Source organism: Gopherus evgoodei, chromosome 7 (assembly GCF_007399415.2).
Source record: "Gopherus evgoodei ecotype Sinaloan lineage chromosome 7, rGopEvg1_v1.p, whole genome shotgun sequence".
In the NCBI taxonomy this organism is placed as follows: Eukaryota; Metazoa; Chordata; order Testudines; family Testudinidae; genus Gopherus; species Gopherus evgoodei.
In genome coordinates this window covers 98,756,622-98,781,203 of record NC_044328.1, presented here as the reverse complement: position 1 = coordinate 98,781,203, position 24,582 = coordinate 98,756,622, and the positions used below count along the sequence as shown (strand labels likewise).

General features: G+C 54.4%; 1 protein-coding gene across 1 annotated transcript; it reads right to left on the bottom strand.

The window, feature by feature from the left end:
* Positions 1-1,457: 1,457 nt before the first annotated feature.
* On the bottom strand, positions 1,458-22,263 carry PPP2R5B (protein phosphatase 2 regulatory subunit B'beta). Its single transcript, XM_030568413.1, has 13 exons — positions 19,841-22,263; positions 13,066-13,262; positions 12,581-12,682; positions 12,132-12,224; positions 11,355-11,485; positions 10,496-10,555; positions 9,995-10,103; positions 6,921-6,974; positions 6,787-6,837; positions 6,292-6,411; positions 5,758-5,885; positions 5,260-5,361; positions 1,458-4,716 (listed from the first exon to the last, which is right to left on the bottom strand). Exons 1-13 carry the CDS (start codon positions 20,037-20,039, stop codon positions 4,569-4,571), a joined length of 1,494 nt encoding a protein of 497 aa, XP_030424273.1. The 5' UTR covers positions 20,040-22,263; the 3' UTR covers positions 1,458-4,568.
* Positions 22,264-24,582: the final 2,319 nt, after the last annotated feature.

Genomic DNA, 24,582 nt, shown 5'->3' with positions numbered 1-24,582 from the left:
TGGGGGAAGAGCAAAAGGGACTGAGTTAGAAGCAGACCATATAAATCAGCACTTCCCAAAGTTTTGCTGACAGAAGTGCATTTTAACAAAGTATTTCCTGCCAGGACCCCAGCCTGCATGGAGAGGACCATTTTGAAGAGCAAAAGAGTTATTATCCGCACCGTGACCAAGACCATGCACCCCGTTCATGCCAGGTCACGCTGCATAGAGGCAGCCATTTTGCTCTACAAAAATGGCAGACTCTGCAGTGTGATTTCATCCATATGGAGCAGGTAAGGTCACACTGTGTGGAGGCTACCAGGCTATAGAGCAAAATGGCATCCTCCCTGCATCATGACCTCTCACACACGGATCACATTGTGCAGAGCTAAATAGCATCCTTTGTCTACTAGGGACTGCCCCAACCCACTCTGCTGATTGCATGATTGTTTGGGAACTGCTGATATACAGGCTCTTCAGTGGGGTGATTGCTGTTGCCCTCTTCTGAAGCAAGTCAGAGCTGTGCCCTGGAGTGTGCCCTGTGCCCACACAGCCTAGTGGGGCAGGATAACAGCCCTGCTAGTGGAACAGCAAATGGAGATTGCTATTGGCTCAGGCATTAGAGTCCTTGCATCCCCCAGCCTGAGTATCTGACCCATCCAAGTGTGATTGGGATTAGACCCTGCTGGAAATGCTACGAACCCCCTATTACAGATGTGGAAACACCACACACACAACTAGGATTTGAAGCCAGGGCCCCAGGGTCTCACCACAGGGCTGTACCCACAAGGCCAGTCCTTCCGAGGCTGTAGGGAGCAAATAGTGCTGGTTTTTATTCTTGCTGGGGGACAGCTGGCACCTATTCATTACTGGGTGCTCATCACTAGGACACTGGTATCCCTCTTTGCTTCTTGGCAGGGGGTAACAGGACAGCACAGCCCCAGGGCACAGAGAGCATGGCTGGCCTTCTTGCTTTCATCCCCTGCAGAAGAATTTAAGAGCAAGCTCTGAACTCTACAGGTCTGCCCCTCCCCAAACAGAGGGGACCACTAGCATCCTCTACCCATTAAACTCCATATCCTGCTATACAGATTCCCCCATCACAGCCCAGTCACCAATTTTGAAGGCTTGGGGGAGGGGAGGGCTGGTTACCAGGAGTCCAGAGTTCTATGGCCAATTTTGGGTGGGGAAAGCCTAGTGCTCTTCCCACCCTGCTTTTCAACTCTTCTATCTCTCTCTTTGCCCAACGACTTTGCCCTCATCTACTACAGCCCAGCAATTAACTCTGCCACAGGCTGTGGTGAGTGCATTTTACATACCAAGAGAACAACCCAGTAATCTGCAACCTGCCCAAGGTCACAGAACAAATCAGTGACTATGAAAAGAACCCAGGTGTCCTGACTCCCAGCCCCCACCTACATGCCCCTTCTCCCACCTTCACAGCCTAACATTTTGTGAATGGAATCTGCACAGCCCAGTGACATGAAAGTATCTCTTTATTGAATACAGACTTATCCAGCAAACAAAAAAATAAGGGGGAACGGGAAGAGGAAGAGGGAAGGCAGCTTTAAACCAAATTATTTTAAATATAGTCATTTAACTTCTTGTTTTTTACTCAATCCTTCCCCCCGAATTCCTCCTCCCTCAAAAATAACCCCTGGTGTCCATTCCAAACCCCAATTCCTCTCATGGTAGCTATGTCGCCGCTGTATCTAAGAGACAACAATTGTGCACCCGGTTACTACAGTCACCATATGGCGTGAGTTGCTACAAATAAATTAAGGTTTAAATTAAAAATATCCTACTACTGCCACCAATAAAATAATAATTAAAAAATAAAACCCCCAGGGAAGTGTAAAATATTTTAAGTCATGCCTGGTATTGAGGGCACGATGTGAAACCCGGGATGCTTTTTGGCCAGCGCCGGCACTCGAAGATGGGAAGAAAATTAAGACCATGGAGATGCAAGAGCATGGGCTCAGCATGACTAGAAATGGAGCATTTTTCAACCCCCATACCCCAAGATGGTTAAGTCTATTCAACACCCCCTTCAAATGGCACAGTCTATTCAGGCCCTTCCTTCCCACCCATGAGATACACTGCCATGCACCCAGCCAAATGGTATGGTTCATTCAATGCGAGACAGAGCAGTAAACTGCTCCCCCACCCCCCAACAATGGCAGGTTCCATTCAGCTCACCCCCTTTAATATAATAGAAACTATGCACTCATACCTTTCCCAGAGCTGGAATGCCAAGTCCAACCTCCCTCACCCTTTGACTGTACAGTCTATTTCCCCCCTCCTCCTCCCAATTGCTAGAGTTGGAACAGTCAAGTTTAACTTCCCCAACCCAGCAATGCTAATCTATACAATTCCCCCCTGCTCCCAGAATGGAACAGTCCTAAATCCCTCTCCTCTCCTGAGATAGCACAGCCTATTCAGCCCTTCCAAATGGTACAGACTATTCAACACCCTTCTCCCCCTTCCGTATGGTGGTACCTATGCAGACCCCTCTCTCGCCTCAAATATGCAACAATTCATTCCAGATGGTACAATGCACTCAAAGACCATATCATATAGTAATCTCCAGCCTCACCCCTTTATTTCCCCAGATGGTACAGTCTATTAAGGCTCCAAGCTGGAAAAGGGGTTGTTTCAACTTGATCATTCCCTAAGAGGAAGAAGCCAAACGGACCATACCATCTAAACAGGGAGGGGGTATACAGACTCTACCATCTGGGGGAAATGTTGTAGGACAGAGTGCACCATCTGAAGGGGGGAGATCTTGTGAATAGATTTTCAAACAGAAATTGAAAAGGGAGGAAGCAAACTTTTAAAGTGACAGTTGCAGCTGACAGCTGCTGGGCGGAGGGGTCATGGTGAGAAGGAATGTACTCGTAAGAGCTGAACCAAGAGGATTGCAGGGAAGAGGCAGGGGAGACTGGTATTAACCTTGCAGAGCTATAAAGCTGCTCTCTTTCTTGCCTTTCTGCACCATCACCCATCTCCAGGGAGGGGTAACTCCCCCCTCACATACCCATGGACCCCAGGTCCAGTTCCCGAGCTGCTTCCCTCTCCATCCCTTAGCAGTGTCCAAAAAATTAAAAAATTAAAAAATCAGATAGTGGCTGACAACAGGCCCTCCCCTCCTGCCTCCCCACTAACAATCCCTTCTGTCCTCTGAGCTGTCACATCCATGGCTGCTGGTCCTGTACCTGAGGGCACTACACAGCCTCCTCCAACATCTCTGCTATGGGGGCATTCATGTTAGGGGAGATACATTTGACTGCTGGAGCAGCAGTGGAGTGTAGGGGGAGAAAACAGGATCCCACAGAAGCCTGGATTCCATCGTGGTGTGTGTGTGGGGGAGGGTACGACGGGGAGTCTCCCCAAAGTATGTTCGTGCAGGGGAGTCAGGATTGTGCACAGATATGGGGGGGCATCTCCCCCATGCTGTTTGTGCAGAAGACTGAGATGAGGGTGGAGATAAGGGAAGGATTGTGGGGTGTGCTGATGTATGGGATCAGGATTGTGGGGTGCCCCACTATTGGGGGGAGATCTCCCCCAAGCTGTTTCTGTAGGGGAGTGAAGTGGGGTGCACTGATGAATAGGGGGAGCTCAGAGAGTGCACCACTAAGCTAATTGCCAAATTTTGGGGAGCAGGCTCCAGGGCTGCAGTAATGAGCCAAGGGGATAGATGGAGGAGGATCAATGCAAGGCTCAGCTGATCTCTTTTTCAGAGTCCTTCTCATCATAGCAGCTCAGTCTCACCACATCCAGGCTCACCATTCGTACTAGCATAACACATACCTCGCAGAGGGGGAGGGGGGCAGAAACTGAACTCCTGGCCTCTCATAAGGGGCTCTACTCCCCCCCCCTTACATTAGGAGCCTAGTTTGAAACATGAGGGTCTATTGCTTTAAGAAACACAGGGACCCCCTATCCGGCCCCTACAGCAGAGCCAGCCACAACCCACTGCAGTGTGGTAGGGGGGCTGGAGGTTCAGCTTGCACTGGGGACAGCTAAGTTGGGTCCTCCATCTAACCCCTTTTTATATCCCGTATGCCAAACAGAGGTGGCTCCCTGGACCAGAACAGCTGAGACAGGCTTATTGCCAAGGCAGGAATCACCAGCAACTCACCCTGCCCCCAGCAGCCCTGGGGACCCCTTCACCACAGGTCCTGTGCCCCTGCAGCCTATTGCATCCCTATCCTGCTCCTACCCCAAGACATAGCCTGGCCCAGCCCCTTTGGCAAGGGGATGAGGCTGGACCCCGCACCCCCAAGGAATGGGGGGCATTGGGGCTACCTCTAAAAACATGCCCCTGTGCCAGCTAGGACCCACAGAGGTCATGTGGGGTAATGTGTTAAGTGTACACCATGGAGATGTGATGGGGAGAAGTGCCAGCCCAAGTGGGGTGCAATTGCCAAGGAAGGGGTGCCCGCCTCCAGTCCTGTTTTGAATCCGTGTCCCTGGTGGGATGGGATGGTGATGGCTGGAGGGCCGTGGGCTCCTGCAGCATGGAGGGGCTGGCTCTGATTTGGCACAGGCTGGGCAGGGGAGAGGCTGGCGGCTGGCTGGGCACCTCTCTAACTCTTGTTGCCACTCTGCAAGCCCAGGCTGTGCTGGAGATTGATCCGGTTCATTTGCGCCTCCTCCAGACCCTGCAGCTTCTTCAGCTGAAGCTCGTCCAGCTGCTTCCAGAGCTCCTGGCGCTCTTTTTCCTTCTTCAGTTCCCTGCAGAGATGGGGTGGCAGAGTGAGGGGGAAGGCAGCATGCAACTTGGCCCCTCGCCAATAACCCAAGGCAGTACCTGTGGTCAAACACCCTCACAGGGGCTCTGGAGAAGCCATTGGGAAACCCAGGCCAAGATGGTCTCAGCTGCCCCAGGGCATTGTGGGGGATGGAGCATGTCCCCGGGAAACCCAAGCCAAGATGAGGTAAGCACCACCCGAGGGCACTGTGCAGGGACAATAGCTCGGCAGCATCCTCTGGCCTCCCACTTCTGCACACCACTGGGGGCGCTTACTCCAAACTGGCTGGGGGCTCCTCACTCCCCAGCTCCCAGCCCAACCCTGTGCAAGGGCTAAGCGACAAGTATGGCCTATGGAATGCCAAGCCACAGGTCACATGACTGGACAGCAGTGCCCACCTCTCCCAGAATCCCCTAGGAACTCCTGCATGGAGGGGGCTGGCCCTAAGCACATGAGGGGAGGAGACTGGCATCCACTCCAACATCTGGATGCCCCATATCCCCTCCAACACCTGGCCCTCACTCACTGCTGCTTCTCCACCTTGTAGGAGGCCGTGAGTTCATCAAAGAGTTTCCCATTCATCTCCATGAAGGTCTTGAGCACGTTGTAGACCAGGGAGACTATTGTCCTGTGGGCACAGGGGAGGGAGGAGAGGTGAGACCCTGACTGGCTTCAGCTGCCAGCCCTATGTTGGATTCCCTGCCTCAGGGAACCCACCCACCTCTGCCCATAATACATCCTGGCACTTGCCACAATGCTCACCGCCCACAGCCCTGCAAAACATCATGGGGTTTGCCAAGATGCCCACCCCACAGCCCCCTGCCCAGGCTCCTCACCCCAGTTCCCCAATGCACTTGAGACACCCCCACCACCCCGTGCTCCTTACATAGCAAGGGAGGGGTTGTGGGGAACAGCGAGACCCTAGGAGGAGAGACTCCCCAGAGGGGAGGGATCCCCCGTCTCTGGAGCTCTGCAGGGGCTAAAGGGAGCAGGCAGCTGAGACACATCCCTCACACACACTCACTGGTTCCAGTGCTCCTTGGAGACCCGGTAGAGGGTGCCGAAGATGGCAGGCAACACCGTGTGGCAATTATCTTCAATCAGACTCAGGATATATTCGTTGTTCCAGAAGTACAGAGCCCGCTCTGCCACCTGGAGACAAGGGAGACAGGCTGAGTCCTGGGGGCTGCTCAGCCCTGCACCCTCTCACCCTCACTCACCTCCTCTGCCACCTGGGGTCAGTGCTGGGAGCTGTCCTTTGGGAGTCTGATCCCCATCAGCACGGGTCTTGACTGCACCCCAGGCCTGAGGAAACCAGGGGTCCCTCAGCACCAACAACCCTGGCCAGAGGAGTGAGCCCTGACCCCCTCAGTCCCCAAACTGGGGTGGGGGACCCAGGATTCAGGACCAGCCCAGACTCAGGGAACCCCAGCTTGGCTGAGTCCGGACCCCTCCCCAGCCCCTAATTGGGGGCAGTGACCCTTAGTGCCCTAGAGCCCTGATGGGGGAAACCCAATTCACGAGGGGTCTAGGCCCTGCCCCCCCAGCCTGCACACACCTGGAAGTGGGGGCTGGAGATGCAGCGTGCGATTTGTTTGAAGAGCGGCTCCTGCACCTTGACAAACTGTGAGGGCTCAATCACATCCAGGATCTCCTCAATCTCCCCCAGGAACATCACCTGCCAGGGGTGGGGAGAGGCAGAGCTCCCCTTGTTAGCTACAGGGCTAGGAAAGGCACCCTCAATACCCTACCCAGGTCACACCCCAGCTTGTGTGCTCCCTGATCCCCACAGACCATGTCTCCCCACACCCAACAAATGTTTCCTGAACAATGGCCACCCCCTGTGCCTGCCCCCAAATCCCCCAATACCCAGTCTTTACTCCATCCAGTGCCCTCCAGTGCTATCCAGTCTTTCACCCCCCTCATCCCTTTAGGATCCTATGCAGTGCACAGATGCCCCCCCACCAAGACTCCTCCCCACAACCCTAGCCTCCATTTCCCCATGTCAGCTTGTTCCCCAGCTAGCAGACCCCCCGTCCAGCCCCAGCCCCACCTCTTTCTGAGTGCAGGTCTTCGGCCAGTATTTCAGCAGTCCCCGGATCACCTGAGGGAAGGGGGACATGGGAGGGTTAGAGGGGAGAGCCACTGGGCCCTGGATCCCATCCCCCACCATGGGGCTGCACTTACATGCTCCGTCAGGGTGGCATCTTTCTCCAGGAATTGCACCACGCAGTACGCCAGCTGCAAGGGGAAGTGGGGCAGCATCAGAGACAGGGATCCCCCTACACTGGTCCCCACCCCCTAGATTCCTCCCTAGCCCATTGAGCTCAAATCCCATCAGCAGGCAGTGGAAGCATCTGAGACAGGGCTTCTCCCACCACCTAGATACCTTCCTAGAACCCAGAGGGCAGGGCCGGCTTTCGGCCAATTCAACCAATCCCCCCGAATCGGGCCCTGCGCCTAAGAGGGCTCCACACCCAAGCCCTGCCGGTGCACTGTACCAGGGTGGCCCAGCTTCCCCAGGGGGCAATTTAAAGGGCCTGGGGCTCCCAGCAGGGACTGGAGCATCAGGCCCTTTAAATTGCCACCAGAGCCCCACTCCTGGAGACTTGGGGGCTATTTAAAAAGTCTGGGGCTCTCCTTGCTTCTACTGCCCCAACCCTTTAAATAGCCCCTGGAGCCCTGCCACTTCCCCAGGGCTCCCGCAGCTATTTAAAGGGCTCAAGTGGTAGAACCAGGGGAGCCCCAGGCCCTTTAAATAACCCCCAGAGCCTTGGAGTAGTGGGGGGCTCCAGCTGCCTCTGCTGCCCCGGTCCTTTAAATAGCCCCTGGAGCCCTGCCACTTCCTCAGGGCTCCCACGGCTATTCAAAGGGCTGGGGTGGTGGAAGCAGGGGAGCCCCAGACTTTTTAAATAGCCCCCAAGGGTTATAAATAGCCCTTTAAATAGCCCCCAAGCCCTGGGCTGCTGCTGCTGCTACCTTGGTGGAGGAGGAGGAGGGGGCACTTACAATACAGGGTAGGCTGTACCCCCTGGCCCCACATCCCTGCCCGCAGCCAGTCCCTACTGCACCCCCTGCCCTGCCTGTACCAGCCCCACACCCCCTGCCCTGTCTCCAGCCAACCCCTGCCTCACCCCCTTGCCTGAAGCCAGCCAGTCCCACACTCCTCTGTCTCCAGGCCTGCCAACCCCTGCCGCACTCCCCTGAGGCCCTGCCTGAAGCCAGCCAGCCCACTCCACCCCACATCTCTCTGCCTGCAGCCAGCCCGTCAGCAGCCAGTCCCACACCCCCTGCCCTACCTGCAGCCAGCCCCGCCTCCAGCCAGCCCCTACCTCCAGTCAGCCCCTACCCTGCCTCCAGCCAGCCCCATGTTCACTAGTGCCCTGCAGTTTCCAGGGTAGTAACCCTGCACACTTGCTGCAATGAGAGGGGCAGTGAGCAGCTGTGACCCACACATGTGCATACCCTAGGGTGACCAGACAGCAAGTGTGAAAAATTGGAACATGGTGGGGAGTAGCAGGATCCTATATAAGAAAAAGACCGGCAAATCAGGACTGTCCCTATAAAATTGGGACATCTGGTCACCCTAGCACACCCCCAGGGAGTGTTGGGGACCCATACACGTGAAACGGAGCTCATTTCTAGTTCAGGCCCATCTTTTTAAAAAGAACTTTAGGTAGGGTTAACATACATCTGTATTTTCCTGGACATGTCCAGCTTTTTGGTTCTTAAATCACCATCTGGGAGGAATTTTTAAAAATATGGATGTATGGTAATCCTATTGGTACAAAAAATACATACTGTGCCACATCTGTTAAATCAGAACTTTTTACAGGGAACCGGCTGCTAAGAAATGAAAGGCTTTTTTTTACATCGGTTTTTTTTTTAGTCATCCCTGCTGGGGCCCTGCCAGGGCCCCGCTGAAAATGTTCGAATTGGGCCCCGCACTTCCTAAAGCCAGCCTTGCCAGGAGGTCCACACCCCTTGCCCATCCCATGTGCAGCACCAGAACCAGAAATCCCTCCCAACCTACAGATTTCCCTCCCCCCCTCCCCCAAGAGGTCAGATTCTCATCAGCAGGGTCCATAACTAAGGCTATTCCAAATTCACAGCCATGAAAAACACATCACGCACCATGAAATCTTATCTTTTGTTTGCTTTTACCTCGTACTATATAGATTTCATGAGGAAGACCAGTGTTTCTCAAATTGGGGGTCCTGACCCAAAAGGGGTTGAGGGGACTGCAAAATTATTAAGGGGGGGGGGGACATGGTATTGGCACCCTTACTTCTCCACTGCCTTCAGAGCTGGGTGGCCAGAGAGCAGTGGCTCTTGGCCAGGCACCCAGCTCTGAAGGCAGTGCCCCGCCAGCAGCAGTGCAGAAGTAAGGGTGACAATACCATACCATGACACCCTTATTTCTGTGCTGCTGCCTTCAGAGTTGGGCAGCCGGAGAGGAGCAGCTGCTGACAGAGGGCCCAGTTCTGCAGGCAGCAGCGCAGAGGTAAGGGTGGCAATACCATACCTGGCATCCCTACTTCTGTGCTGCTGATGAGAGCTGGGATCTGAGCCAGCAGCCACCATTCTCCAGCTGCCCACTCTGAAGGCAGCGCTGCCACCAGCAGTAGCACAGAAGTAAGAGTAGCAGTACCATAACCTTCCCTCCCCCCCAAATAATCTTACGACCCCCCCCCCCCACAACTCCTTTTTGTGTCAGGACCCCTACAATTACAACACTGTGAAATTTCAGATTTAAATAGCTATCAGGAAATTTATGATTTTTTAAATCCTATGACCATGAAATTGACCAAAATGGACCATGATTTTGATAGGGCCCTATCTACAATTGACACTGTCCCAGCTTTGGCCAACAGTGCTGCTATGACAAAAGGCAGCCACAAGGGGGCAGTAGTGAGGCAACTTCCACCTGCAGGGTGGGTGGAGAGGGCAGGAGAAATCAAATCTCAGAGGGGCTAAAGGCAGCGCTGACCTGGCAGAACAGCACAGGGGTCCCCCACACTGCTGCTGCGCTAAGGCATGGCCACTGAGGCCACTCTTCAATCTCCCAGATGAAAGCCAGACCCTCTTTCAGGGGAGAAGACCAGTATCCCATTCCCAGTCCCCTTCCCTGGGGATCACTTATTCCCTGCACAATTTCAGAAGCAGACTCCTGCAGCTCACACCCCTAGAGGTGACCCCTTATCTCACTGGAGGTGAAAGGCCAGAGTTCAGGGCCACTCCTAGAAGGAGGTGGCACTTACCTGGGCATGGAAGATGGAGAGGGATTTGACTGAGTGCAGCGGGATCAGCACCCGCACCAGAAAGTGCTTGTGCTCCGTCTTCAGGGGCAGGGCGAAGCCATTGATGATGCTGCACGTTAAAGGAAGGACGGACAGGTGGTGACACAAACACACACACACACACACACACACACACACACAACTGGGGGAACGGAGATCAGGATCCAGCAGCTGACGGGGGGCTGGAGCTGTGCTGGCTCCATCTGGGAGTGGGATGGGATAAGCTGTGGGGTGTGGTAGGATGGGGGACAGGGAGCCCTAGATTCCAGCACCCTCGGGGGGGGGGGGGGGGGGGGTACAAGGTGCCCTGGTGGGTACTCTATGGTTACTGGTGGGGGATGCCCTGGGGAGGGCTGAATCCTTATGGGGCACCTTCTATTGACTCTCAGAAAACAGAACATGGGCCTGTAGGACTGGGTGTAGTCCCCACCTTGCCTACCTGCCCCCAGGTGCAACCGTTACCTGCCCAGGATTTCCAGTAGCTCCGCCACACCATTGAAATGCTCCGTCTCGTAGATAAACCTGGGGGGAGGGAAGGTGAGAGAGGCAAGAGATGAAAATGCCTCCAATGCCTCTTTACTAACCCTCAACTCCCCACTGGACTGTGCTCCCCTTGGACCCCCATACATTTGTGTGTGTGGGAGGAGCCAGTCCTGCCCAGCAGCGCGGTAGGGAGGAAACAGGTGTTGTGAACTCTGAAGGGAATGGAGAGTGGGGGAGGTCTAGGGGAGGCTGCTGTGGGTAGGCTAATACTTCCCCCATGGCTTCAGCACCAGCTTCAGTCCAGAGCAAATGGAGAACACTCCCAGAAAGCCTGGGCAGCCCACTGCTCCCTGATGGGCACTCCAAGGCACAGTAACCCTCTACTGGTCACCCCGACCCCATGGTCAAATTTAGGGGGTGATTTCCCCAGCCTCACCCCACATACTGGGCATATGAGACAGAGCCCCTTCAGGGCACATCATCCCCCATAAGGCAGGGAGAGACCTGGGTAAGTGGTGGAATTCAGGGCCCTGCCCCATCTCTGAGACCAAGGGACACAACTCAAGCACCTGCCAACCAGAACGGGATTGGGGGGCTTTCTGCTTTGGAGACATACTTCCAGGAAGTCCCAACCTCCTGCCCCATAAAGAGGCATGCCAGGGAATCCCAACCCTGCCCACAAATCATCATCCCCAGGAAGTCCCACTCTCTCCAGGAGGAACTTCCTGGAAAGCCATGGCAACCCATGCTCCTTGGTTAGGTCAGGGTGCCTGGCTTGAGACTGGCTGGAAGGAGACCTCTGCCCCATAGCAGGCTCCACGCTGCCTGGGGGGCTCACCGGAGGAAGATGTTGTTGCACTGCTTGCGGATGTAGGCACGCAGCCCCAGGAACTTGCCATAGACCCGGTGCAGGATAGTCTTGAGGTACTCACGCTCCCGAGGGTCCTCACTGTCAAACAGCTCCAGCAGCTGGGGGGCAGCAGAGAGGGTCACACTGATGATCTTGCAGCCTGCCTCCTCGCCAACCGTCATCCCGACACCCAGCCTGAATATCCCCTGGGGGAGTTTGCTCTCCCCCCACCCCCCAAAACCCTCATATCCCACAAATGACCCATTCTCCCCCACCCCAGACACTAGGTGCAATGACTAGTTTGTCCTCACCAGGTGCAGGACCGACCCAGATCCCAGAACTGCTCTAAGCATGTCCATCCATCCGTGCTCTCGGATGCCTGCCTGCTTCCCCAGCCTAGGATCGGCTGCAATGGGTGAAGCGCCCTCCCCCCAGGCACCCACCTCAGGGGGTATGGCTCCCAATGGGTGTGTCCAGTCCCGAGAGTGTGTCTGCTGCCAGCCAACATGCCCCAACATGATGGAGGTTTGGAGCCCAGTCCGGCCAAGAGCCAACAAACTTGCTGCACCCCAGTTAGGAGTCAGTCCAAGAGCCCCGTTGAATGTAGATCGAGAGAGGGGAATCAAAGCAGCCACTACCCCCACCCCACTGACTCCTCATGATGCAACAGACCCCAACAGCAGCAGCCCCTCATGATCTTCCACTTCCCCAATATTCCTCAGGCCCCCTTCCCCCAATCCAGCTACTTTCCCAAGCACCACTCACCATCAGCACGAATTTCTGGTCGACGTAGCGCTTGGCCACAGAGGGCTGGAAGTCAGGGCTTTCCAGGAAGCGAAGGAAGAACTCGTAGACGAGCTGAGTGAGAGAATTGAGACCACTGCTGGATGCATGGTGGCTCCCTACCACAGACAGTATTTTCATGCTAGCACTTTGAGACCCAACTCTGTGGCATAGCCCTGCTCCACCGCCCATAAGTACGCATCCTCCTTAAGAATGGCAGGGAGTTCCGCCCAGGTGCAGAGCTAGAAGTCATGCCCCTCTCCCAACCCCTGCCCTGCAGCCAACTGGATTGGAGTACTGCCAACTCTGGGCAGGAGTCCCAACTGTGACTATATTCTGCTGCCTCTCTGAGCAATGGGATCAAATCCCATAGCTCTCAGCGGCACCGGACCCCTGCCCTCCCGCTACACGCTCTCTGAGGGGTATCTCACCTGGAGATGGGGCCAGGAGGGCTCCAGGTTGGGTTCATCCTCTTCAGGGTCAAACTCAGGGTTCTCAGTGGGTGGGAGTGTCCGGAAGATGTTGACTGAGATCTGGCACGATTAGAAGTGTGGGGAGGGTCAGTTGGGCCTGAGGAACCTCCCATACACTATCCCCAGCCCTTGCACCCCAATCCAGCCCCCATTCTCCATTGAGTCAGTCCCACCAAGAATGCTCAAAGAGGCAATGGAAAAAGGCACAGAACCCAGGAATCCTGGCTCCCAGTCCTGCCCATGCTCTAACCTACTAGATCCCTCTACCCTCCCAGAGCTGGGAACACAACCCAGGAAACCTGGCTCCCAGCCCCATCCCTGCTCTAACCCACTAGATTCTGATCCCCAGAGCTGGGTTCTGTTCCCAGGACTCCTGGCTCCCAGACCCCACTCTAGCCCATCAGACCACATTTCCCTCCTGGCACCCTGCCCTGCTTCCTCACCATCTTGATGATCTCAGGGTAGACGGGCTCGATGAGGACGCCACGGTTGGTGGCCACACACTCCACCAGCTCGTTGAGCGCTGCCCGCTTGATCTCCTTGCCCTTGAGGTCGGCCACGCAGTCCAGAAAGTCGAAAAGCACGCAGCACTGCTGGAGCTTCTTGCACAGCAGCTCGTGCAGCTCCGCCACCGCCACATCTGGAGAAAGGGAGCATCAGCACCAAGGACACCTCCCCGCCGCAAAGTGGTACAAACCCACACATGGATTGGAGGTTTAGCCCTGATGATGAACCCCCCATGGGAAAAGTGGTACAATCCCACATGGACTTCCACTTAGTCTGACACTGACCCCCACCCCCCACAAAGTGATACAATCCCATGTGGGTCTGGTGGCTTGGCCCCAACACCACATCTCCTCACTGGACAGTGGTACAATCGACTGTGGGCTGGGGGTTCAGAACCAAGCATGCACCCCTAGTGTAAAGGGGTACAATCCCACATGGACTGCATCCTCCACAGCATAAAATGGTACATTCCCACATGGCTGGGGTGCAACACTGAGCATGCCACCAGCATGAAGTGGTATGATTCCCACAGGGGAGGGGGTTCAGCACTGCCACATCCAGGGAAAGGGGAATCAGCACTGAGCAAACATCAGCTCCCAGCACGAAGTGGTTCAATCCTAGGTGGATGGGTGAGGGGACTTAGCCCCAAGTAATCCTGGGAGAACAGCCAAAGAGAAGGTAAACCCCAAGCCAATTCACTGTGCTGGGGGGGTTGCAGAGAATCACCACAGTCCCTGCTCTAGGGAGCTCTCCCCAGGGGTGTCTCCCTGTCAGCAAATCCCTTTGGCATGAAAGGTCCATTCACATCAAGCTGATCCCTTCCCATATTACGCTACAGCAGGGACAGTCTTTGCTCTGTGTCTGTACAGCATCTAACGCAACGGGGCCATGGTCCATGACTAGGGTTCCTAGGCGCTACTGCAATGCAAATAATTAACAATCCAAGGCCTGGTTAATGCCAATGAAGAAGTTCCACACTGGGTTTTGTGGTGATTCAGGGTCACAGATTCTAAGGCCAGAAAGGATGAACCTCAAAAGTGCCTTGTATTGAACGAAGATATTGATATAATAAGCATCACAGAAATGTGGTGAACTGGTGATAATCAATGGGACACTGCAGTAACCGGGAAATATCCAGGAATTACAGTAGGTTGTGCTGGGGGCAGAGTGGCACTATATGTGATAGACATATAGTAAATACCTTAAATTAATCAAACTGTCCCACAGAATCTCTAGGGATAAAAATGTCATGCTTGAATAATAAGAGTATAGCAGTAGGTCTATACTACTGACACTTCCCCCCCTCCCCCGGACCAGGATGGTGAAATTCTCAGGGAGATTAGAGAGGCAACAAAAATCGAAAACTCAGTAACGAGGGAGAGGGAGGGGTTTCAACTATCCCCATACTGACTGGGAACACGTCACCTCAGAATGGGATGCACACACCATTTCTAGCCACCATTAGTGACTTTCTTGGAGGAGCTGTGACACGAGGCACACCTACACAGCAGTTCAGAGTGTGCTCCCCAGCTCAGGTAGACAGAACTTGAAGTAGCAAGATAGCAGTGCAACAGCAGTGGCAGCCTGGACTAGCCAAGCGAGTACAATACTGCCCGACTCCCTGAGCACGTACTAGGGCAGCCAGTCCAAGCCACTGCAGCCATGCTGCTATTTTTAGGCTCCTGCTCAAGCAGAACTAGCCCACGTATGTCTACCTGAGCTAGGATTTATACCCGTGTGAACCCACAGATTAAACCAGGGATTCCTTCTTGGATGCTCAAAGTGCCTTGAAAAGCAAATCAGTTCAGATTCCTGCTGAGGGAGACAGGGTAATAATCCCAGCTCTTCTCTAGCACTTTTCACCCATAGATGTCAAAGCACTTTACAAAGGGGGTCAGCATCATTATCTCCATTTTACAGATGGGGAGACTGAGACACAGAGCAGGGAAGGGACTCGTCCAAAGTCACCCAGGAGGCCAGTGGTAAAGCCAGGAATAGAACCCAAGCATCCTGAGTGCCAGTCCAGTATTCTGTGTAGCATCCTCATTATGAAATCAGATAATCCAACAGACCAAGAACCAGAATAATTATGGGTATGACGATAGCACTGCAGAGACCCAATCCCTCCAAGATCAGGGGCCTGTCATGCTGGGCACTGAATAGACACTTTCAGGAGACAGTCCCTGCCCTAAAGGCCTCACTCAAAAAGTACAGGATGGGAGGGAGAAACTGAGGCACAGAGAGGGGAAGCGACTTGCTTATGGTCAGTGGCAGAGCCAGAAATAGAACCCCAGAGTCCTAGCGCTCTAGCCACTAGACCCCACTCAACCTGCCCCTACAGCCCCTCAGACCTGGTGTGCAGCAGGGAGCACCAAAACAGCCAAGGACAACCCTGCAGTACAACTGCTAGGCTTGTATCTGGTTTTCTTAACGCAACCCAATGGATTTTCTTTGGGGGCCAGCAGGGAAAGTCGCTCCAGTGCACCTCCCTCAATGTTCAGATTACAGCCCTCCCAGCCACTGGCTCAGCCTAGAGTCTCCCTAAAAATAGTGGGGCAGACATGGGGTGGGGAAATCTAGCAGAGCGCCGGTAAACTCTGAACAGATGATCTCGGATTCCACACCCCTTATTTTCCACACATCAGAGTCCCTCCCCAGCCCCACATCTAGATTTCACTCTGAACTCAAGATGCTACTCAGCCCCGAAAGCTCTCTGGGGAGATGGCACTGGCATCAGCTTTGATCAGCAAGAACAGGCAGCTCCCACCCCCACCCCAGCAAGTGGCCACCAAGCTGGGACTGGCACAGCCCCTGCCTGTGACCCCCTCAGTATTCCAGCAACTCCTGGAAGCACAGCTAGAGCACATGAGGCTGGGATAAGAGTGGGAAAACCTGACGGCAGGGTCCGGGTTAGGCAGGTGGGATACTGGAAGGCACTGCTGCAAGACTGGCCTTTTGCCCCCATGGACCTGGGTGTGAATATAGCCACTGGCCACTCATGACAAGCACTGGGCCAGGGAAGGTGCATCTGGGGCAGGAAAGACGAACACGGAGTTTGACATAGTAGAGGGTGCTGCAGGGTGAGACTGAGACGCATCAGCAGCAAAGCCAAGGGCGCCCGTGGGTCAGGACTGAGGAGCAGCAGAGAGTTGGCTCAGCGAGCCCACTCCTGGTGCTTTCCTCAGGGAGGCCATCGGGTAGCAAGCCCCACAGGACCCATCTCCACGGCAGCAGAGATCTGAGACGAAGCAACAGCATCCAGAGCCCTGGGAAATGGGGCAGGGGAGGGGGAGGAGCATAAGGCCAGATGTGGGAGAGGAGGAAAGCGGATGCCCATATTCCTCCCAGGGCTGTCTTCCAAGGCAGGCAATTTCCTGCCTCCAGGTGGAGACAGCAGCACAGGAGGCAGCCCCAGCCAGAGATGCAGCTGGGACACGGTCCCCTGAAGCCAAGAGAGAACTTGGCTCCCCAGGACCCATGATCTAGCCCCAGCAGAGGCCTCTGCTCCCCCAGACACAAGCAAGGCAGCGTCCTGTCCCTAAAGTGCCCAGCGTTCACCTCCCTCCCTGCCTGCCAGGCAGCTCTGGTGCCTCATGTTCCATTCTAGGCAGGGAGAGAAACAGGAGACCCAATAAAACAGGCCTACAGAAATTCACCTGCACCTCCAGGCTGGATATAGATGGAGCACATCTCCCCTACCTCCAAATTCTGCCACCAGTGTCTCCTTGCCCTTGAGCTCTGCCCCCACCCCACAGAAAGATACCAGGGGCACAGCTGGCATGGGGGGGGTAAGGATTGACAGGTGAGATCTTTAAGACAGACACTGGGGGATGCTGAACACTGGAGCAGGGGAGTTTCTAAGGGAAGGGAGGCTGAGTTCACCACCAGGATCTCAGCCACTGAAGGTGCAGACAGATGGGTGGCACAAACTCCCCTGACCTCCTAGCTTAGAACTAGACGGAGACTTGACAAATTCACTCCAGGCAGAGGCCACCAAGCAGTCTGCAGTGGAGATGGTGGCCCCTGGAGGGGAAAGGCCTCATGTCCCATTCCCCACCCGAGCCAGCCAGTTCCCCTACCCTGAGGCCAGACCTGAGCCAGGGCCCCCTAGAGGGGAAGGCCATTCAGTCTCACCCTCTTCCGGGTCTCACCTAAGCCCCCAGTAACAGCCCCATGCAGCTAGCAGCACCAGCCTCCAGGCAACTCTGAACAGAGAGACGCCTACAGGGCAGGGATCACAGCGTGGGGGTGAGGACACGATCTATGGAAGACCCAAGGGATCCCCCAACTCAGGCAGCAGTCGTGCGGGAAGCCAAATCCCACACTGCGTTTTTAAATCTCTGGAGCTTAAAGAGCTTCTCGCTATTGCAGAGCTGAGCTCACACATGCATGGAGCTCTGCTGGGGTCCCTCTATCCCGACCCACAGCCCATCTGCTACCCTAGCCCAGTGCTTCTTAGCAGATGTGGAGCTTGCCAAGCCAATCTGCGGCAAAGCCCTCAGCCACCATCCAATCTAGTCGGAGGGCTATTGCCAGCGAGTTGTGACACTGTCTGTCTTTGGCCACAGCGTGGGGGATCCTCTCGCTGGCCCCAGGTGCGAAGGCTGGCTGCACACTGACCCCAGCCTGCTTGAAGTTGTCTCAGAAGGGCCCACAAGCATCATGGCAAATCAAACCCGGGTACACGCATGGCCAGGTCAGTTATACCAGACTGGTGTCTGAAGTCAACTGCAAACCATTCTTCACGCTGACTTGCAACCCCACTTCTGTTACAGCTCTGAGCTCCCACATACATAACCCCACCCCCTCAGCCACTGAGAAAGCCAGTGCGTATCTGTATCTGGGAAGGTTCCCAGGGAGACACTCAGCATCAATTTGGCTGCTGGCTCCAAAAGGCACTTAGAGAAACCAAGCAAACACCCAGCATTCTACTGAAGGGGGAGGGGGTCTAGCAGGGTGGGGGTTGGGAGCTGAGAGTCAGGCTTCTATTCCCAGCTCTGAGACAGGAGTGGGGTCCATTGGTCAGAGCTGCTGTGTGTGGCGGGGTGGAAGTTAGGCAGAGTTCTATCCCCAGCTCAGGAAGTGAAGTCTAGATACTAGGCCAGACTAGATGGGCCCATGGGCCCGATGCAGCATGACAGCTTGTACACATGACAAGCACTAGACAACCAGGGAGCAGTTGCCCCTACAAGTGGTGGCCCCTATGGGACACCTCCCTGCCCAAGGTGGGCCTGCCCCCAACTAAGGGCCTGAATGATGGTGCGAGACTCCAAAAGATCCTCCCTCCATCCCTAGCTTCCATACCAGGGCTCCTCCCAAGTCTGACTCCCCTATAGGACGCTAAGGCAATTGAGACTGTCTAGTAGGCCAGGGCCTGGAGATTCCCAAAGTAGTAAGGATGGGGAAGGTTTGAACTAAGGACATGGAGGGCTCCAGGAGCTGACAGTGCTGTTAGGGGAGGCATTAGCAGGGCATCAGCATCACACCCCTGCCATTGCAGACTGGAAACTAACAGGCTAGGACCAGTCCAGCTCAGCCCTGCTCTGTGTCCCAAGGGCACTGGCTGTGCAGTGCAGCCACATGTCCTGCTTGGAGCCCAGCTGGGACTTGGCAAATTCATCTCATGCTGCGGGCAACCATATGGGCATCAGAGGTCAGTGATGTCCCAGTAACTCAGCCTGGATGGGAACTGGTGCCAACATCCCATTCCCTGCCCCCTGAACAGCCAGTCCCCCGCCCTGTGGTTGGTTCTAAGCCAGTCCTCATGGGGCTGCCTCATTTCCCAGGGGCCTGTTGGGTCATGCAAGGTGGCTGAGTCACTGGGCCAAGAAGAGCTAAGGCAAGAAGGAGGGGTGTGGTGACTAAGAGGTTCCAGCCACTTCCCTGTTTGCAGGAGCGGGCAGTGAACACATGGCAGCAGAGCCAAGCTCAGACCGGAACCAGCATTGCCAAGTAACCCCATCACAACAAGCCCCGAAATACCACAGAGCCCTACGACAATAAACCAGGCCCAGAGCTCCCATGTGACCCACCAACAAAACCAGCACAACCCTCCGACAAACCTGGCTTAGCTACACTAAAGGACCTACAGCACAGTTAGCAGCAGTCCCCAGGATTCCCAGGAGACCCTACGATTACAAAGCCCAGCACTCACAGGCAACCCTACAAAAACAAAGCCAGGTTTGATGCTCTCAAGAAGACTGTACCATAACAAACCCAGTACAGATAGCACCAGGACACCCAGAAAACCCTACATTAACAACGCCCACGATCAGATAGCCCCAGAGCACCCAGGTGACCCCTGTACAGGGTGACACTGGGGATGGGGCGCTGTTTGGAATCACCAAGGGCAGGATAACACTAAGGCACTCAAAGCCCAGGTCTGGCTGTGCATGACAAGCGGGGGTGGCAAGGGAACACAGGGCAGACAGAAATGACAGTCTCAGCTCACACTGAACGTTCCCTGACCTACTGTATGGGTCAAGCCCCTGTGCAAATATCAATGTAATCCCTCAAGCAGATAAGGCAGAAATCCCCATTTCTCAGAGATAGGGAAACTGAGGCACAAGCAGCACTTGTCCAGAGCTGAAGAGAATCTAGGACTCCTGACTCCCAACCCCCTGCTCCAACAACAAGATCCCACTCCTCTCCCAGGGCTGGGACAGAACCCAGGAGTCCCACTCCCAGCCCCACTAGTTGTGCGACACTCACCTTTCAGCAAGGGCAGGGGTGTCAGCTCCTGTTGGTTGCTCTGGTACCGGAATTGGGATGAGCTGTGAGAGCGGCGCTGACGGGAGCGGCGCAAGGAGCGCCGGGAGAAACCGTCCACTTTATCAGGAGGGGGGACGGGCGACATCCCTGGGGATGAGGGGCTGGTGGGGGTGCCAGCAGGGGGCAGCTTGGTCTCCATGTTCGCAGGTGGGGGCAGCTTTCAGAGCTACTTGGCTCCTCTCCTCCAACAGACAGGGCCACTCTGGCTAAGCCAAGAGGATGCTGGGTAAAGCAGTGTCCGTTAGCACTCTGGAGAGGTGTCCAACATGGCAGGAATATAAACTACTCGCATCCTCAGCATGCGCCCCATGGCAAGAGGGCAGCACGTATCCAACACAGCTCCCCTTCGCGCCCCAGGGCGGGGTGTGGGTGAACGTCCAGTTTCCGATTTCCAAGAGGATTCCAGGCCTGGAGCCTTACTTTAAGCCCACAGGTACATTCAAAGTTTCAGACCTGACGAGACACCTGCTTTGGCATGAATCTTTGCAGGAGGTATTCTCCCCCACACACAAACACCTGTCCCCCACTTGGCTACAATGGCAGGGGTGGGTGATCGCCTATTTATTCCAGGGGCAGCCTGATGCAGAGGACAAGTTCGGCTGACATTCAGGCAGTTCCTCAAGTATGGGTTAAGGTAAGTTCCTGGTGCATTTGGAAAGCAAAGAGTTTTTACTCTGAATTCCAAGTTTCTCTTCCCCACGTGTCTCCAAGGGAGAATGAATCAGGCAGCCCAGTTCAGACACCTCTCCCCTTAGTAGTGACCCTGACGAATCAGAAGCCAACAAGGATTTGAAACCAGCTCCCTTCAAACTTTGGTGACTGTAGGATAAATTTTAGGGGGCAATTCTAGCAGCAAAACCCCTATCCCTTTTTGCAAACCCCTAAGTATTAGTGCATTCAACGCCAACCAGATTGTGCTCTCTCTGATTTAAGACTGGATTTTAAAAGACACATTTGTAAACCATCTCTTCCAAAACTAGACACTTCCCTAAGTTCATTTGCTCTCAGCTTCCTCAACCCCAAACCAAAGCAATGATGCAACACGAACCCCTGAATTTAGCAGCAAGGTAGTAAATTGCACACACCAATCTGACCTGCCATCCCCATCCAAGCAGCAAAAACTTTACAAAGGGGGAAGTTGCTAAAATGACACAGACTGCAGTTCCCCAACCTGCTGTCACTATGGGGAACAGAAATTTAAATGCTTTTTACAGCACTGTGCCTACAGCTGCCCAGCTTGGTTTACAAACTAAATGGAAGACTTTATCCTTTAAAAAAAAAATCAAACCCATGCACCAAATAAATAATAGACACACACACACACTCTATCTTCCATTCACTGACAAAGCTTATGGCTTAAGTATGCAGTAAGTAGCTCAATCCCCTCTGACCTTTACCTAGGCAGTTTCTGTCCCTTTCGAGAGAGAGGCAAGCCACAATATTTAAGCCAAAACGTAACAGATCTAGGATTTCACACACATACACCCGAAAATGTAACCCTGCTATAAAAAACTGGAAGGAGATTCCGGTCTCTCTCTGATGTGGCTAGGATCCGAGGGTCGGAAAGGAAGGAAGAAATTTGTGTCTTGGGAGGGGAAAAAGGAGGGTCACCAGTCATATAATCATCTCCAACAGGGTCTCCTGCGATAGGTTTCGGGAGCACAGGGGGGAGACAGCCACCGATGCAGCGGATGGGTCATTCTGTACCAAGTTGCATCCCCCAACCTACGGCCAGTTGCACTGAAAGCAAGAGCTCTCTGGGGGGGGGGGAGACTGGGGGTCACTCCCACACCTGCTCCCCTCTCTGCTGCCTCCCTCAGGTGGCAGGGTCAGGGCTCTGGAGAGACGCTGGACTCATCTTACCATGACTCCCTCCCCAACACTCTGCCCTGCTGGGAAGCTCGTAAACAGCCAAGCAAATTAAATAAATAGCCCCCGTTGCGAAGCCTGCCCTCGTTGCAATGCAGAGACCGAGGCCTCCTCCCTTCTTGTCCCCACTCCCACCCTCCCCAGTGCCAAGCGCAACCGGGCCTTGCAAAAACAACCCGAGGCCCCCGCCCCGCAACGCAGTGGGGAAGCTAAGGAGAGGCGCGCGGCTCGTCTCCTCTTCCTGGGGGCTGCCCCGCCGGGGATGCCTGCAGCCTCATGGACCAGCTCCCGCGCCTCTCAGCAGTTCGGCCTGTGCGGATCCAGGGAGCAGCTGATGACTTGGGGCCGAGGTCAGGGGCTCGGATGCAGCAGCTGCCCAGCTCGGTGCATCGGATCCCGTCCCAGGCAGCGCCAACCCCCTGGTCCCGCAAGACCCCCACTCCCCAAGCAGCAGCCTCCCCTGCTTCTCTTTGATGCTGCACAGTTCATTAGGCTGACATTAAGTAACCTCTCCGGGCCACGTGACGCCCTTTCGGCCAACCCATTGGTCCCTTAAAAATAGAACCTGCGTCATTGCTGTAGGATGATGTCACCCTCAGCTGCCATTGGCTGGGCTGAGAGCAGGAGTCGGCCCAGTTTTAAAGGCACAGCGCGCTCCCGGCTGGACTGGGAGGAGCTCAGCAAGTAGTGCTCAGTTGCACCAGGGGTTGCTCCTACGGCTCACGCCTTTTGCACCTCCACGAGGAATTGCCCACATTGGTGCACCAGGGTGTTGCTCAAGTGACATGACTGCAGCTTCCACTGGGGCCCATTTGCACAGGAGGCAGTAGGGGCTGTGCAGCTTCACTGGGAACTGCTCACACGTTTGTACTAGGGGTCGCTCGGTTATTGCAGGAATTGCTTGCCCTGTTGCAGGAGGAATTGTTCACACGTGCCAGCAGAGCTTCTTACGTAGTTGTAGTGTGACTTGCACCGCAGGCGGCTCACATTATTGCATGGGGACATTCCCCGAACAGAGTGTGTGCAAGGTTTCTGATAGCTTCAAGTCAGGCATGTAAGGAGGTTTTGGCCTTGCAGTCGGAGAGCGCCCATCCCCAGCGCTGGGAACATTAGCGTTCATCATTTGAATCTGACATGATTACAACCTGATTTCCTCTGTGCTACTTCAGACAGGGGCTTTCAAAATAAATGACAAGGGAGATTGGACACTTGAGATGGCATAAAGGGGTCTCACTCGCAGCTGGTGAGGCTGAACAACTGCATCTCCTGTGGGTGTCCACCCACCAAACCCAAGAAATCCTACACTACCATCTTCAGAACAAACCAGAAATCATCCAGGGCAAAATTGCACCTCAAAGGCAGGAGGGAGGAAGGGGGATTTTTTAGCCCGTTAAAGCAGGAGGGCCTAGGGTTTCTAGTCCTGGCACTGGGAGGGGAGAGTGGGCTAGTGGGCTAGAGCAGGGAGTGCGAGTTGATTGAAATCCGGCTCCACTACCACAACAAACAGTAGGATCAGAGGCGATCTATATTCCTGGCTTTGCCACTGCCTCAGTTTCTTCCCTCTGTAGGAGGAGGATAATAGCACTTGCAGGAGACTGGCAAACCTTTACTAATGAATTTTCATTGTGTGCTTTGAGGTCCTCTCCTAAGAGCACCTAGCTCTGGCAGAGTGCTATGTACTCTATTCCTTTGTAGTGGTTATGATACACCGTGAGTGTTCAGAAACATTTATTAGTGGAACCATGGTTAACAATGCCTCCCTTCCCATTGTTTATTTGCATAAATACTACAACCCCAGAACTTTGGAGTTCAGCCCAAATCCCCTCAAAAATAAGCCACCTAATTGTCAGGGGCCATGTTATTGATACTTGCAGGAGTATGCCACACTAAATAGTTAAATCAGCATGCTGCCCCTTTGCAGCATGGGAGTTGTAGGCAGAGGGTGCATGACAGGGACTCTAGCCTATCATGATGCTTCTCCTTCTTACTCTGTAGCCCAGCCCTAAGCTCCTAGATCTGTAATGGCTGCCTCTAGTGATGTACTGGATGGGCCAGGCCTGCTCTTAAAGGGGCCTATGAAGGTTTAGCGATGGGTCCCGCTCTAGCAGGGAATGAAAAATGCAGTTCTACACAGCTGTTGCCATGCAGGTGGCTGCTGGTTTGCACTGGGGAGGTTTGCCCTGCACTGTATTGCACACAAATGAGCTGTGCTAAACTTGGTTGAATTACATTGCACTGCTGTGCAACACACCAAAGAGAACTGCATTAAAGCTGGTGTGACAGCACAGAACTGCGTTGCATTCAGCTGAATTGCACTGCAGTGTCTCAATCTGGAGTGCAGTTAATTTCACTGGAATTCACACAGGGCCAAATTCTCCTCTGGATGACTCCGTACAATCTCAATGATATCACTGCATCCGTTCCATAGAAGCTTTTTGTAACAATGCACTGGCCTTTAAGGCCAGAGGGGATAGTTTGGGAGGCCATATACCCTGATTCCATGTGTCTGGGGACAGCAGATGAAGGTTGGAAAAATAATGGAAGTGACCATTAGGAAAGAGGAAATTGGTCCCAGGGAGCAATTAGTGTCTGGGAGGGTGTGACAGGTTCCCCAGGTGCAACCTGGATCTGGGGTACCCTGGCATACCAACCTAGGCTCCCTCTCACAGTGTGATGCTGTGACTAGCTAAAAACCTCTCCAAGTACTGCACTTACACAGCCATCCACAGGTAGGGACACGCCCAGCTGAGTTATATGAATGCTTCTGCTAGCCGCTTATAAACTAACAACTGAGAGGCTCCAGTCAATTCCCC